At 35.3% G+C, this 17572-nt stretch overlaps 1 protein-coding gene and 1 pseudogene across 6 annotated transcripts; both read left to right on the forward strand.

The window, feature by feature from the left end:
* The first annotated feature begins 2642 nt into the window (after positions 1–2642).
* LOC128398129 (putative uncharacterized protein DDB_G0282133) lies at positions 2643–13969 on the forward strand (annotated as a pseudogene).
* A 185-nt stretch (positions 13970–14154) lies between these two features.
* LOC128398135 (zinc finger protein 19-like) lies at positions 14155–17396 on the forward strand. Of its 6 annotated transcripts, none has more exons than XM_053358958.1 (3): positions 14155–14313; positions 14900–15262; positions 15488–17396. In XM_053358958.1, the coding sequence occupies exon 3, from the start codon at positions 15496–15498 to the stop codon at positions 16873–16875; it is 1380 nt and encodes a 459-aa protein (XP_053214933.1). In that variant the 5' UTR covers positions 14155–14313; positions 14900–15262; positions 15488–15495; the 3' UTR covers positions 16876–17396. The 6 variants fall into 6 exon arrangements, with proteins under 6 accessions (XP_053214933.1, XP_053214934.1, XP_053214936.1 ...); XM_053358961.1 differs by lacking the exon at positions 14155–14313 and adding an exon at positions 14351–14632; XM_053358964.1 differs by lacking the exon at positions 14155–14313 and adding an exon at positions 14351–14632 and having other exon boundaries at positions 14903–15262.
* Positions 17397–17572: the final 176 nt, after the last annotated feature.

The raw sequence follows: 17572 nt of genomic DNA on the forward strand, positions 1-17572 counted from the left end.
GTCGAATGGAATAGATATCATTGAATACAAATTGTTAGACGAATTGAACTCCGACCACTACAAAATAGTGACAACAGTCAGAATGAAAAAATGCGCACAAAGAAGACAACAAATAAGAATGAGAAAATTTGGATCGTGGAGGTTAAAACTGACAAATATGGAGAGCGAAGAAATGACCTGGAATAAAGAAACACCACTGGTTAAAAACTGCGCGAAGATAATTAAGTTTCCAGATAATAATGCAAAATGGATATACAAAAAAATTAGAAAAAAGAATAAGCTAAAAAGATTAATACAAAAAAGGAGAAAACTAAAGAAAATAAAGAATAAATCAACTGACCAACAACAAGAGTTAGACGAAACAATCAGAGAGATAAAAAGGAAAACTCAAAGCTACTCAGTGGTGAAACTACTAAACTCGACTGACGAAAAAGAAAAATGGAAGGTAATAAAACGAAATTTACTAGAGAAAGAGGAAAGGATCGACTGGACAATAGAAACAATCAAGAAGAGCAGAGATAAATGGTTAGAGGGATTCACGAAAAATAGACCACAATATGAAGACAAGCCAATGGGTATTAGAGGAAAACTTCGTGAACATGAAGAAATAATGATAAAGAAGATGCAATTCAAGACGGGAAGTTTAGCGGCGGACACTTTTGATCAGCAAACATGGACAAGATTTTTCAGGGTGAATCAGGAACTAATCATCACAGTGATAAGAAAAATATTCCAATATTCACATGTCCCAAACTCGATCACAACTTTAGGCTGTGGGTTTGTCCTGAAATCTGATAAAAGCACGGTTAGAATGGTCAGATCACCCTGTTACCTATACAAAATAGTAGACAAAATCCTGGCGGAAAGATTACTGGATGTGGCAGATGAATTTCTCCTTCCGAACACACAATATGGATTCTGTAGAAACAAGAGACGAGAAGATTATTACTACGAGATAAGTAAACACCAAGGGTTAAAAAATGGAGTGATAATAAAGGTAGACGTTAAGAAAGCCTTTGATTGTGTAAACCTAGCCCCGATCTGGGTTCGGCTGGGAGTGCTAGTGGGTCTCTCAACACTTACACTTTTGAAGTCAGCGTACAACAATAGATGGTTAACGTACTATCAAGAAGGCCAAAAAATTTACAAGAAGGACGACTCGACGGCGGCACAAGGTACTTCAACCTCACCGATATTATTTATATTCGCCTTGGACAAAGTAATCAGGAAATGGAGGCAAAAATCGATATTTGTAGTGGCCTTTGCAGATGATTTAACAATTATAACCAGAGTAGAGGAAGTAAAGAAGGTGATGGAGGAGTTGGAAACCGGACTGAAAACGATAAACCTGGAAATAAATAAAGAGAAAACAGAGATTCATGTGGTCAGTAAAACACCGATGATACAACTAATAGGGTTTGATTTACCACTTAAAAAATACCTACCGGCTACACTAAGACAGGCTATGGACGCAACCTACCATGAAGAAGTGATGACAAAAATGTCCAAAAATTGGCCTGAAATTTCGAAATTGCAGAAACAAATAAAGAAGACATTAGTTGCCACAATTCTCATGCCAAAAATGTACAAACACGTACTGTGGGCTGCAGGGGATGATAATCGATTAATGGAGATCATCCAATTGTTAGGATCACTAATCAACAGGTTTATCAACAGAGATATAAGAACAAATCGCTGGATACACTTGATTGAAGGATACTACAATGTGACAACCCAAGCAATGGAGTACGACTACAGATGGAATTGGAGAGAAAGGAGAGTGAATGATGAGGGACAACAATGGGTCAACGACGATCTAGTCCCCCTGGAGAAAGTGAATTGGAGAGAAAAAGACCTGAAGGTGAGCAGAATAAGGTATATGACAGCCAAGGGATCGATACTGGTGAACAAAGTAACTGATGGACACAGTGAATACATACGATTAACCACTTCGGAAGACAACTACGGATCGAGAGTAATGGGCCTCAAATGGATAATCGATGAACTAGGAAGAGACAGAAATACAATTGAATTAGATGAATTAACGACGAAGTATTTCAGAGGAACCTCAAACTTCGCAAAGGACATCAGGAGACAATTGGCGCGAGAAGGACAATGGACCTATGTGGCATTCGAACGAAACTGGCAATGGAGGGAAGTCGGATCGGTGGATGTACCTCTTCACAAAACCACCGTTACCATAATGGAACAGGAGAGAATAATAAAAAAGAAGACCAAGGAGAGGATGGGAAGACTATTTGAAAAAGCGAAGATATATAACATATTCAAATATGAATTAGGAGAGAAATTAACAAGGGATCAAATGAAAATTATACAACTGGTTATCATTCAAATTTAGAGTTACCTGCTGCTCAGACACGAAACAACCGATGAACCACTTTATAAAGGGATGCGACTGGATGGAAAGACAATTACAAGGATACACGAAAATATTTGATAAAAGATTATCTAAATTAACAAAAAACGAGACAAAAACAATATCCACAATGTATGAAATATTAAAAGAAAAAAGCCAAAGAGGAAACGATCCAGACCGCGGTTGACAAACATATGACCGCTAGAGGACACCACTAGAGGGTGTTCAGTCATATGACGACCGTAAGGGTCAGACCTAAATCTTTATTTAATTATTATCATCAAACAATTAATTTATTTTATTGTCTTTAATTCAATGTACCTCATTAATCAATTTCTATCATCAACCTAATTGTTACTCTAATCAGTAAGTAAAAATTGACGAATTTCCATTTAGATATTGTTTTTTTCTTCCTTTCGCATCAATTTGCTTTTCCATTTTCTCTTTCATTTTTTTTGTTTCTCTTTTTGTCTCTAACCTTTTAATCCATATTTTTGAAAATCAAGTGTTTGTTTTTCTTTTTTTTGGTTCTTTTTCTTTCTATTTTGTCCATCGTTCATTTATTTTATCATCTTCGTTATGTTTTCAATCAATCCTTTTTTTCTCTATCATTTCATGTTTTTCTTCTTGCTTTGATTCTCTTTCTTTTCTCTCTGTCTCACTTTCTATCTGTGCGTATGTGTTGTTGATTTTTTTTCTCTCTCTTTCTGTCTCTTCTCTTTCTTTCTATACCTTGTTTCTCTTTCTATATCATTTTCTCCCTCTTTTTCTGGTCGTTTTTCTCTCTCTCTTTCTCTTTCTATTTTCATCTTTTTCTTCACACTCTCTCAACTTGTTCATCCACCATTTTACTATCAGCATCTCATTTACTCTCTTTCTATCCTCTCTTTTTCTCTTACTTTATAATATATTGTATCTCGTTTCTTCAATTTCTTTCCTTCTTTCGATCTTTTTTTCTCTTTCTATTTATTCATTAATGTGATTACCTCTGTGTGTTCCATTTATTTACTTCATTAACCTTTTATCTATTTTTTCTTATTCTTCCATGTTTATGATCTACTAAAGTCAATAATTATTTAATTAATTTAAATTAATTCGATGGGCTCATTTATATGTGTGTTGTTGATTTTCTTTTTGTTCTTCTTGTCTCTAGGTATTGACTTTTAATCCTGTTTTGTTTTTGGTGTTTTTAATATGTGGCAAAACGATGATAACAAAATGGAGATGAATCAAGGCTGGAATCGTGGAGATGATAAAAAAAGTGACCAACAACAGCAACAAGTGGATGCAGAAAATGATAAGCTGGGCTTAGATAATTTCGACGAACTTCTTGGTGCTATTGGTGGTTGTGATAATTTTATGAGCACTGGAAGTAAAATGAACAATAATAGTAATAGTAATAGTAGTAATAATAACAACAACAATGATTATTCATATGGATCTCATCACAATTCCGCCGCCATGGCTACCACCGATGTTGTAGTAGAGAAACATTTTGAGGATGAACGTCTCAATGTTGCTCTCTTCTCTGAAAATTGGGGTAAAACTGTAAGTATTTCTTTCTTTTTCTTTGTGTGTTTCCTTGTTTATTTGGGTCTTCAATACTCTAATTCTCCATTACAACTATAAAATGATTGTTATTTTTTAGGTGATAAATCAGGAAAAAAACTGGGATCTCCCTCCTCCACCCTCCCAACCAAGTCCAAATGTAAACAGCGTTATGTGGTCTTTTGGTGCCTCTGTTACTGGCACAGAAATCTGGGAATATACCGTCCGTAATAAAACCAAAGCACTTATCTCAGCGGCTTCAGCTACATCATCAGCATCATCAGCAAATGTAGCAAATGCAGCAGCAACATCATCGTCATCAACAGTTTCAACGAATCAAAAGGTATCTCAACCTTGGGGCCATAACTCTGCATCTCATATTGGAGGCACTTGGGGTGAAGAAGAGGATTCAAGTAACGTTTGGACAGGAGTTCCCTCCGGTGCTTCTGCGGCAGCTCCTATGACCAGTGGAAGTGTAGGTGGTATTCCAGCTCCTGTTCCTACCACTACACCTTCAGCCAACAGCAACAACAACAACAACAATCATCATCATCATCAACCAGTTCCTTCCGGTAAGTATTACAATTTTTTCTCATTCATGAACAGTGAATGTGTTTGTGTGCTTTGTTTATCACTCACATCTGTTCAACTTTTTTCTCACCTATAATGTGTACAGTCTATTACTCTCACAATGTATTACGGTTTTCCAAGTTTCGTTTGATTTCCCGACTCCTTTTTTTTCCTTTAAAACATTCAAATTGCTATAAAGTAGAACTCGATCAACGACAATTGTTTGATTACTATTTGGTTATTAGGAATAGAGAGAGAGAGAGTCTGTAACCCATATGAAAAGATGATTTGATTTGATTTGATTTCTCATTATTGTTTTTCTCTCTACTCAGAATTTGATTCATGCTCTGACAATGCAACCTCAATTTGGGGAGGCTCAACCAAAGTCAATAACAATAACAATAATAATGGTGTGATGGGCTCGAATAATGCTGCGAATGTTTCAAACGCTGGGATGGTTGGAAATTTCGGTGGTCAAATGGCCGGTATGAGCTCAAACATGGGCAACTCATATGTTGGAATGAAACGTGATAACAATATGAATGTCATGAACAGCAATAACATGAAAAGCTCTTGCTCTTCATCAGCATCTTCGGGTTCAGGTTCAGGCTCAATAAATATTGATACCTGGGGCACTGCCCAGGTGGTGCACAAGGTGGGTTTAATAAATGAATCAATTCAACCCACAGGCTGGGAAGCTGATGAAGAAAATGCTAAGAAAATGCTCCTCCCCTCCTCCAGCTCCTCGCTTCCGGTAATGGTGTTGATGATGGAACAGCCGTTTGGGAAAACCAGAAATCCATCATAAAATTGCTCGTTGGAAGGATCCAGCAAATGCCAAAATGCCAGGTAACAGTGCCAATGGAAATAATGCTCCCTCACAGAACAGAAATGGTGCAGGTTCGGGATTGATTTCTCCTAGTCCAGGAATGATTCGATTACCCCTGGTGCTCCAGGATTCAAGGGTAACAACTCAAATAATATGGGTAACAAAGGTAACAGCAACAATAATAATAACCAAAACAAACAAGCCAATGGAATGGCAGGTAATCTCATGCACGATGGTGTTGATGTCGGTGATAACTCAGGCAATGATCTTTGGAACAAGCAACCAATGAATAGAGGTTGGAATGATAACAAAACTCAAAAATAACCCAATGCCTGTTGGAGGTAATAATCCAACTAATAATATGAATATTAACAATACTAACAATTATAATTTTAATACTAACCCTTCAAATGAAGATGAACGTGATGTTAATGCTTCAATTTCGTCTCAAGGTTTTGGAGTTTGGGGTCAGAAACAGAACGAAAGTGGAACTCCAAAAACTGCTCCCAGTACACCTAATACTCCTGGAGGTAATATGGGTGCTGGTGGTTGGGGATCAGAAGCTGCACCAGCTAGTCCTCTCTCATATTGGGGAGCTAAAGGACGCGGTGGTGGAGCAAACAATTGGTTATCTGGTGATGATCCAATGGATGATAACAATTGGAACAAAGCCAAACAAGGAATGCCTTCTCAACAACCATCACAATTATCCAAAGAATCGTTGAATCCAAGTAAAGTTTACCGTATATTGATGGAAATTGGGTGCAAGGTAAATTATTTGGCATACACTGGACTCTCAACAAAATATTAAAATGTTTTATTTTCATCATTACAGAGGGAAGAAATTGAAAATGCCTTACGTTCCAGTGGAGTATCGAGAGATGATCTTCTCAGTAAGTTTTCATTTTTACATTCTATTTTAGATCTCATTTAACGATGAAAACTTTCTCTTGTTAGATTTCGGTCGAAACTTCTCAATTCGTGATAATATGGGCGATATGGATTCGAGGGGTAAAGGTCAGGCCAGCAGCAATACTCCTACTAGTCTAATCATGAATTGCCTCGCAAATTCAAATCTTTCCAGTATTATGAACCGGCATCCATCTCAAGGGATGCAGCAGACCCAACCTCAAGTGACTCTTTCCTCTCAGACTCAAGACCATATCATTAACGTCCAACAGTCTACTTCTCAGCAACAGCATGATCAAAGCCAAATTCATCATCAGCTTAATCAAGCGCCTTCTCAAGCATTGCCCTCAGTAAGTTCTTGCAATTATTACACTGTTGATGAATTGTTCATCAATTCATTAGAATCATTAACGATTCTTGGCTTACATAATTTACCCTACATTAAAATTGATAATTAATCATCTTATTTTCCACAAATTAGATCAATCATGTCCAAAATGTGCTTAGAAATCAAGCAGCTAAAAACTTGGGATCTGGCCAACCCAATTTGCCATCAGAGAAACAATTGATGCATTTGGTCCAACAGATACAGTTAGCTGTTCAATCTGGCCACCTTAATGCTCAGGTATTTGAAATTTGATTCGTTACTCTTTTTAATTACTGTGTCCGATTATTAATTTGATTGATTGTCGTTTCTTTGCTTTATAGATATTGAACCAACCGTTGGCAGCACCAACAATCCATTTAATCAATCAGCTTTTACAAAATATCAAAACACTCCAATCATTACAAATGCAAATTGCCTCTCACCCCAAAAACGGGGGTCCTTTCAATAACTCTTCTCAGTCAAATCTTCACGTACAAATAACTCAAACCAAGTTGCGTATCCAAAATTTACAAAATCAGATCACTATCCAACAGGGACTGTTCCTTAAACAGCAACAACAGGGACAGTTGACTGGAGGAGGTGGAACTCACTCTCAAGGATCACTTGTTAATCCCTCTGCATTAATTTACTCTCAGTCCAATGGTGACATTGGAGGTGGTAATGGAGGAAATGGTGGAGGAGCGAATCAGTCACAACAAATGTTGGCTACTGCACAATCTTCTCATGCTCAAGGAGGAGGAGGAGCCCTCCATTCATCGATGGTATCAGGTATTGGCAATACTAATGCTCCAATATTCAATGCAAATCACGGTAGTGGAAATGGAGCTGGCATGGATTTCCTTAAAGACGGTGATAGTATTCAACAGTTGAACAATGACTTATGTGATTTGACGCTCAAAGACTATTCCCAAAGTGGTGCTGGTGCGCATCAAGGGCTTGGCATTTCTGGCATCAATGGAGGAATGAATTCAATGAATGCTTCCTCTCAAGGTCATCACTCACAACAGCAACAAGGAAATTCAGGTCAACATTCACGACTACAAAAATGGAAGTTCAACAACTACGATAGAGACGAACATGGATCATCGGCAGGAGAAAACAATGCTAATGATTTCCTTCGTGCTCCAGGTTCGACCAAGAATCATCCTAATGATGTCTCAGGTTTGAACAGGGGCAATGTGGGTGGTGATGGTTCCTCTCTCGGAGGTTGGTCTGGACTGAGTTTCCCTGGAAATGGAGGCGGTGAAAGTTCAAACTGGTCAAAAGATTCCATGTTGAATGCTGTGTCAATGGCCTCAAACTCTGTTCCTTCCTCTATTATGGGACCAAATGGTACACAAGCCGGAGATCTTAAAAGTTTAGTCATGTCAAGCTCTTCAGGAGTAACTGGAGGAGTTATGACAGCTCCAAGCCAAACAACAGTTAACAGTATGGACTTGAATGACATTAATAATCTTGTTCCTGAATTTGAGCCTGGTAAACCATGGAAAGGTGTATCTGGTATGAAAATTGAAGATGATCCTCATATAACTCCCGGTAGTGTGACCCGATCTCCCCTTTCAGTGAACACAATCCGAGATCCAGCAATATTAACCGGTTTGTACAACAATTGGTCAGCCAAAGGTGCGAGTCCAAATACATTGAATAATGAAATGTTGGCTCCATCAGTTGGACTATCTTCCAATGCCACTTGGGCTTTTAATGCTGGTGCCAATGCTGGTAAGTTAGTTGTTGACTAACACTAGTTGATGGTCTTGATTTGATGGTTATTTGACTCTCATTATTATTTTTATCTCTAGGTTGGGGTGCCATTCCAAATGAAACTCATAATCCCGAAACTCTGTGGAGTGGAGGTGGTGGTGGATCTATGACTAAGACTCGAGGTCCACCTCCAGGAATGGGTCAAGAACGACTTGGTCCTCGTGGAGATCAATCAATGGCAGGTATCCGTCCTCAATCAAGCACCTTTAATAACTGGATGATGAATCCTTCCAATGAAGGAGGTGATCATCTCAGCAATGGGCTTGAACCCAAAGATCTGCTTCTTTCCCGAATGATGAATAATGGCAATGGAGTGGGATATGGTATGGGAGTCAATATTGGGAACAAATGGATGTGATTTAATGTTAATTTAAATTGACTTGGGCAACTTGTTGTTTTAACCCCAAGGGCAAACGTTACAAAGGATTACCAAAAGAATCTATTGACCTCTTAATCGATACCGCCTTACAATCCAGATGCAAAATGCAACAAACAAAAAGATAAAAACCTACATATTCAAGCCATTTATCTTCAAATTCATACCCAAATCACTCATTACAATAGTTAAACATTCAAAGACAAGACAAGTCGAGTCGAATCAAGTTTTCAGTCAAGCCTAGATGTGGTATATATATAAACAAAAGTCAAATCAAATCAAGTCAAGCCAAGCCAAGCCCAAGTCTAAGTAACTTGTTCTTCGCTCATTTTCAATGATGTCCAAATCATTACTCATACACAGGGTATTTAAACCCAAAAAGTACAGTGATTGGCCCAATCATCTTTAATGTTCATTTACTTAAAACAAAAAAAGGATGGCAACATAAACCTGGAAAAATACAAAAAACGAAAAAAAAAGATTTCAAGTTGTCCTCAAGTACCATATATATAAACCCATCTACTTTTGGAGATGTTGACCTTCATCGGCCTTCATACAAAAAACTATAGCCATATCAGATGAATATGGACTATGAGCATCAACGGTGATATTTGACTAAAGTCATGAGAGGATATATTCCTGATGATAGTACATATTCCTCACCCATTCTCATCTCATTTTTTCTTTATCTTTCATTTTCCAAAAATTTTTGAATCCTCACATAATCCTTTTTCTCATGCATCATCTTTGTCAACATTTCCCCCCTTGTTCACTATATAATTAATGTCTCTTTCCAATTTTCTTTCTTTTCATCTATCTTATTTTGTCCCATCTACTCCCACCTAATCCAATTACCTCTTTCTCTCTCTCTCTCTCTCATCTTCTTCTCCCCAGATTATACCCAATTTGTCCTCATTTTTTTGTGATTACTTTTGCCTAATATTATTTTCATTCATTTGGGAACTTTAAGTTAGATGGTTTAGACTAGTTTATCAACAAACAATATTTTATCATGGACGATAAATTCATTGACAATTAATCCAAAAATTTTTTCAATTAGTGCACACCACCAATTTATTCCTGCCTAATAATTGACTAACTACTACTATCCTGGCCTTGATCTATCTTCTCTCTCTCTTCATCTACGGACCTGGTTCGCTTGTTATCCACTGGGTTGTTGCAAATATCTTTCTCATCCTACCTCTAACCTTGATCCTCCTTTTCCATTAAATATCCATCTCTTATGACCAAGACAATAAGATCGATCAATGAAGAAATGTTATCATTCTTTCAACAATTTCTTCCTCTACTTTCAAAAACTGTATCTACTTTTCTTCCCAATGATTATCTTGTCTTTCCTAAAATGTTTCTCCTTTTTCTCATCCAACACCTTTACCACCAAAATATCATCATTATCACTCCCATAATGTTCAATAATCATTGTATTTCTTTTCTTCTTTGACATTGATCTTACCTCACCTTGTTCATTCATTCTTATTTCTCTCTCTCTCTCATTCTTTTTCTCTTAAAAACTTGCTTCCGCTCTCCAACTCATACTCTTCTCTCTTAATCCCAATCATCTTTAACTTTGACAAAAAAAATCTCTTTCTTCACAATCATCAAACTCACAAAATTTACAAGGAAAACAACCAACACATCCAAACACACACACACACCGAAATAATAAGTTAAAAGACAATTTATATTATTATAAAAAGTAAACCAAATTTAAGACGAAGAGATTATAATGAGATTATCAAACATAACAAAACAAACCAACAAACAAAAATAAGAGATTTTTACCTCTCTTGCAATCACTTATTTAAACGAGAGGCCAAACAAACAATGAAACAAATCATCATTTACTATTAACTGTAATAACAATGTCTATTTAAGAAACAATTGTTTTTCACTTTCTCTCTCTCTCTCTCTCCCTTAAATTGTTTGTGTCTCTTAATTAACTTTCACCTTCTTCTGTTGTAAAAGCTCATAATCTAAAAAAAAACGAAATTATTATTTATAGTTCAACACTTATATTATAATCCAATCCCTCGAAATAACAAAGATGTCGACATAAAATAAAATGTGAATAAAGTTGCCCATTTTTAGATGAAATTGTAAAATGTTAAATTTGATTAATTATTTGTTTAATTGTGTGGAAATTGATCTGATTAAGATTGGTGGAAAGAAAAAATTTTTCGAAAAAAAAATTGTACCGATGAAAAACTTTTTCCATCTCTTAATTGTTAATAAACAACTCGAATCAATATCTCGATTAATTTAAGAATCTGGATTAATAATTAATGAGAGATGGAAATTGAATTGATTGTTGTGTCATGTTTGATGTTAATCAGGAAGAGAAATCGAGGTTAAATTGTGATCGTAAACACGATAAACTGACCATGATCAATCCATAGATAGATTAACTTGCTAATGATTAACTAATAGCAATTAAATGAACAAATTTATCTAACCTCAGGTTATTATTGTTAATTAATGTTACCGTTTGTTATTACAATTAACTATCAGTTTGTTTTTACCCACTTTCAATTTGTTGTCCTCCATTTACACTTTAACCCTTGGAGCAATTAACTCACCTTATTATTATTAAGATGATGATGATTAACTAAACTGGTTCATTAAATTGTAATCTCATCATCATCTGAATCTTCATCCGTTTTGGTTAATCACTTTTAATTGTTAATCACTTCCGGAAAATCAATCGAACTTCAATTTGGTCATTTGATTGTCATGTGATTGAATAAATGATTAACTGATTGTAGAAATTATTTCGTCTTTATTAATAAGATTAATATTAATTAATTAACGGTCTAACTAATTGTTAACCAAATTGAGAGGAAGAGTTTAATTTTCTCAACGATAATTAAGTTGGTTGATCATTTTCTATTGATTATGATTTTAATTTCTTTACATTTGATTAATTGTTGCACTTTGTTTACCTTAGTTCATTTAATTGTTGATCATTTTGACTATTTTACTTAATTCTAATTGTTTTTGATTAACAGAAACTAACAGAATAATTTGAACAACAATTTATTCATGGTTTTAATTTAAATGATTATTTAATTATCATTCAAATGTGAACCAAACAATTTACCGTTAATTGTATTAAATCAAATTAAACTCAAGTAATTTCAATCTGTTAATTCAATTTTCTATCACCTGATCAGGTTAATTGTAATCAGTTAAGTTCAGGCTCATGGTTAATATTAATCACGTTGATTAGATTAAGTTACAAAAGGTCAAACAATTAACAGATGAACTTTACCCTAACGAGATGTGTTGATAGTCTTGATGTTAATTTGCTATTAAAATTGATTAATTGTTGATCTTTATCAATGAATTAAGTTTAATTTTTTTCTTCTATTAAAAGTGAATTAATTAAATTCTATTGGTTGTTTTTTTCTTCTTCTTCAAATTCGATAAGTTTACCAATTCGATGATGACCTAACACGACCGAAAGGTTCTAATGGCCGATAAGAAACAACCTTTAACCATCACCGTTTGGAGATAATTTAAATTCTGATACAAATAAACTTATCACTTTTCAATATTCCAACAATTTAACCGATTTAACCGAATCTTTAATTTCCGTTTTAACGATCATTCTGTTATCCTCTTCCTCCGCCTTCCACTCTTCCCACCCTCGTCCTTACCTTATACACTTTTCCTTTTATCGAAAGCAAAACGATATCGATTACAATCAAATATCGTAAACAAGTTTAGAATAATAACTTTGAGTGAATTAATTTATGGACGTCCCATCATCATCTTGGTATCTTCATGTTCACCACTCACTCACCTTTATCATCTTCAGGAAATGTTCACTCGCGCCACCAAAGTGTATAAAAGGATCGGACGAGGTCACCAAACGAAATCTGTTCCAACTAATCATCTAACCTTTCCACTTGAGCTTAACAACTTCTTCTCGAACTTAACCAAACCCAATCCTTTCTAATTCAATCATCATGCGTTTCATGGTAAGCAAATAATCAAACGAATTGTGTTAAGTGTATTTGTTTGTTTGTGAGAGAGAACGAGAAACTTGGATAACTTTTGAATGGAAATTGTTGTTTATTCAATTTTCTTCGAACTTTTCTCCATCTAATTTCTTTTCGTCTTAACTTTGTTCTTTTCTTTCGATTGGTTCGTTTTCGATTTTATTTCATTTTTTATTCCTTTTCTTTTCTTTTCTTGTTAATTTATCGAATAGTTCGCCTTCGCTTGCTTCTGCGCCACCATCATCTTCGTCCAAAGTTTCCCAATCATCTACGCTCCAACTCTTGGTAAACTCGCCATTCCTGCAGCGATCGCTGGTGGTTACATCGCCACTGGAGTAGTTGGTGGTCTTGCCGGTGCTCTATCAGTCAAAATTCATGAACCCCAACATGGTGGACATGCTTATGCCATTCACGATGGACTTGACCACCTTTCTTTTGACCATGGTGAAAGTTGGTAAATTTGGTTCACTGATCAACAATTGTTATCTCTCTTCATTTCAAAGTGAAACCTCCTTTTGCTCATCATCCTCGTCATCGATCCTCTCATCAGGTTCACCAGGTTCATGTCATTCACCATCTTCACCTTCATCTTCGTGCTCATCATCCTCAACCTCTACACCATCTTCCTCTTCACCAACACCAACCACACCGTCAACCTCAACGGTAGTAACAACCGGACTCTCACCAGGAAACCTTTTAACCTGCCATGATGATCATACCTCAGTTTCATCATTCTTACCTTCACTATTTAATTTCATCTCACCATCGGACCATCAACAATCAACTTACCTTTTCCATCCTCATCAACACCCAACTGTCCATCCTTACAATTTCATCATCGTCCTAATCTACTTGGTACCATTTTCGGTCTACCTTAGCCTGGTCTACGTTTTTGTACCTTTGATTCCCGCTTTTCGTTTCGCCCTTTTTTACCTTCTCTTTTATCCTGTTCTCCTGATTGTTACACTTTTCTCAATATTCTATGTTTTTGTTAACTAATTTATTAATCATCATCATTTTCGTTATATTTATCGATCAACTTGGGAAAGAAAAATTTGTTTACCTCTTCTCCTTTATGGATGGAAAACAATTTCTATTAATTTATTTTCATTGCAAACAACAAAACAAACAAACAAATCATCTGTTATCTCCGTTAATTAAATGATTAATTAAAAATAAGCAAAATTTATTCGACAATTTGATCAATTGTTTATTCGCGAAAAAAATTTTCCAATTTTGGATCAATTGAATTTTCCGCTTTTCCTTCAATGACATTGTAACCATGGCAACAGAAAATTGGGGAAAGAAATTAAAGAAAATCATGTTGAGTAATAGAAGAAAAAATTCTTTCCCTCCTTTTGGTTTTTCTCTCTTTCTTTTCACTTAAATTCTTTGTCTTTTTTTCCCTTAAAAAAAACAAGAACTAATTTCTATTTACTTTTTGGTTCTCATCTTTTCGATTGGTGATTTCTTTTAATTTAATCTTTTGTTTTTCTTTAATTCTTACAACTAATTGTGTTTTAATTGTATTCGGTAAGCATATTGGTTAATTATTTCTCAACCTGTCACAATGAATATGTTACATATAAGATTTTCCATGAAGAACGGTCTCTTTATTTTCTCTCATATTTTCTGTCTTTTATTTTCTCTTCTCTTTCTCTCTCAATGGTTTTAATGCTCATATACATTCCCCATGTATCGAGAATTGTAATGAAAATTTTACCCTGGAAACTGATTTTATATTCTCAGTATTTATTCATGTTTTCCTTTCTCTTATTCTCTCACTTTCTTTAAACTCTCTATTCCAACTTTCTCTCTTCTTTTCTGTTGCACTTTTTCACAAAAAGAAAAGGTTTGTTTTCCTGTGATCTTTATGGGCTCAAGTTTTATGTTTCATAGTTTTTTTTTTCGCATGAATGTTAGTCCTTTTTTTCTATGGGTAATGTTTCTCACTTGAACTCTCTCTCTCTTCTCTCTTTTTTGATTTTTAATCTTCCATTTTGCCTTACAGATATAATAATTTTCTCTTTTTTCTCCCTTCCTCCCTCTCTCTCTCTCTTTTTCTCTTGTTTCTTGTTCTCTGTGTGTCTCTCTCTCTCCATCTTACCATCATCACCAGTAGTAACTCTTAATTCCAATGACAATTTCTGTGGATTCAATTCTGGCCATTCTATCGCTTTTCTCTATCATCTTGTGTATTTATTAACTCATATTGTGTTTGAGTTTCTCTGACTGTATATAAATCTGTTGTTGGACATTGTTATTCATCTTTAACTTTAACGTCATTGGACATTAGTGAATACCTTATTTTTTCTATTGGAATTCTATCTACTTAACCATAACAATTATTGCTGATTTTTTGCCTCCTTCATTTGGTATCCTTCCTCTTCTGTATGTTTCAAGGAAACATTTACCAAACCAGAAACTGTTGGAGTGTTTTTACATTTTGTTTCTCTTGATTTATATAAATTTCATTGATTAGGTTTGTTTTCTTTTTTTCTTTTTTCCCCTTTATTTATCCCTCTCATTTTCAATCTCTCTTTTCACTGTCTCTGTTGATTTCTTTCCCTCATTTTGTCTCTCTCTCTCTCTCTCTCTGTATCTACAGTCTCTCTGCCTATACAGTTGTGTGATTTTCTTCTCTCTCTCTCCCTGTGAATCTTTAATCATGTTTATTTAATTTCTTTTTCTCTCTATTCTATTACAGTTTAAGGTATGGCTGATGGAGAACATATTGTGGAAGTACAAGAGGTTGAAATAGAAGCTGTAGTACCGACTAAAGATGAAGACCTTGACGATGATTTTGACGCAGAGAATAGGTTAGATCATGGAGAACCATTGGTTAGCCTGGGTACTGATGATGATAATTTAAATGATCACCTAAATGATGATTGGTCAAATCAGGATGATGATGAAAGTGACAATGTTTCCGTGTTTCCATCTTCAGCACCCGATCTAATGCTGGAAACAGGCAGAGATTTATCCAAAAAACGAAAACAATCCCCTTCACCTTCAAGTAAAGATGCCTCGGACTGGTTTATGTCCAATAGCAATTGTGATTTAATTGCTAACAATTCAAGTCTAACACATAGTGATAGTCTTTTCCATAATTCCAATTTTGTTACCAACAACACTGGAACAAGTAACAATAGCAGTGGATCTTACAATCGAGCACATAACAACAATCTTATGATACATAATAAAAAATCTTTCAAAAGAAACCTGGTTGGAACCACTTTACTCCAACAACCAACCCACCTTGAAAGTAAAATGGTCAATAGTTCTAATCTACTTGAACGTCGAACACCAACCAGATGGAAAGAGAAATCGGTTCAAATAAAAACTTTAGGCGGTGGACATTTTAGTTTTATGACCTGGGTGTCTGCTAATGATGATGAAGAAATAGTGACCGCTGCTTCCCTTGATGATGATAATTTAACCTCCTCCTCTTCCCAACAATCTCAACCTCAATTGGACATTAGTGAATACATGACAGGTATTAAGAAAATACCTAAGGAAGGTCTACCAGGAGTTGATTTATCCGATCCCAAACAATTAGCTGAATTTGCAAAAATGAAACCTCGTAAACCCTCATCAGATGATGATACCCGAACCATTGGTTGTCCACATAAAGGCTGTTCCAAAATGTTTCGAGACAATAGTGCGATGAGAAAACACCTTCATACCCATGGACCTAGAGTACATGTTTGTGCCGAATGTGGTAAAGCATTTGTCGAATCATCTAAACTTAAAAGACATCAGCTGGTTCATACCGGAGAAAAACCTTTCCAATGTACTTTTGAAGGATGTGGGAAAAGATTCTCCCTCGATTTTAACCTTAGAACCCATGTAAGAATACACACTGGTGATAGGCCTTATGTTTGCCCTTTTGATGGTTGTTCTAAAAAGTTTGCCCAATCAACTAACCTTAAATCACACATTTTAACACACGCCAAGGCTAAAGCTAATCAACAACAAAGAATCACAACAATGGAAATACCAATATCATCTCCAACCTCTTCAGTATCAACATCAATGACACCCGATGTTGGAACTGAATGTTTTGTTATTGCAGCACCAAATTTACTAAATTAAATCCATCATCACCCTCTTCTCATCTTCCCTTTAAATAATTGAAACTTTTTCTCTCTCTCTCTCACTCTCTTCTTTTTCTTGTAGAGTGTTTTTCATTTTTCTCTCTCTCTCTCACTCTCTCGGTGAAAGAAAAAGATTCTATCATCTTTAATTGTCATCATCTTTTTCCTCTTGCCTTGTCTCTGTCTCTATCTAACTCTCTGTCTCTCTGTCTCTCAAACACAAAAAGACAATTCCTAAACCTCTTCGCCATTCATCATCATCATCTTCATCTTCATTCTCTTTCATCATCTTCATCTCTTCTTTACCTCTGTTCCTTTGAATGATAAATTGTCAGGGCAACAAAATATTTTCACCTCGCATCCATTGACGCCACAAACAACTTGAATCCCTTTTCACTTAAAAAGATAACAACAACAACAAACAAACAATTAAATTCAATAACATTGATTCAAAAGGAAAGAGAAATATTGTTAAATAAAATAAATATAAAGCTCATGAGTTTTTTTTTCAAATCGTAATTGTTTTGCCACCAAATTATTCAACAATTAACTTTCAATGGACCCAAAATCTGATGATCTTTTTTCCGAAAACAAACAAATCAAATCAAAGACAATTAGATGACAATTAGAAAGCACCAAGAAAAAGATTAAGAATTAATTCTATCGTAATCGTAATCGTAATCGTAATTGAAATG

The sequence above is a fragment of the Panonychus citri genome, unplaced genomic scaffold (assembly GCF_014898815.1).
Source record: "Panonychus citri isolate SS breed McGregor unplaced genomic scaffold, ASM1489881v1 Contig00045, whole genome shotgun sequence".
Taxonomy (NCBI): domain Eukaryota; kingdom Metazoa; phylum Arthropoda; class Arachnida; order Trombidiformes; family Tetranychidae; genus Panonychus; species Panonychus citri.

Bases quoted from the DNA above. Each gene is read 5' to 3' on its own strand.
- LOC128398135 (XM_053358958.1), top strand. From the start codon at position 15,496: ATGGCTGATGGAGAACATATTGTGGAAGTACAAGAGGTTGAAATAGAA.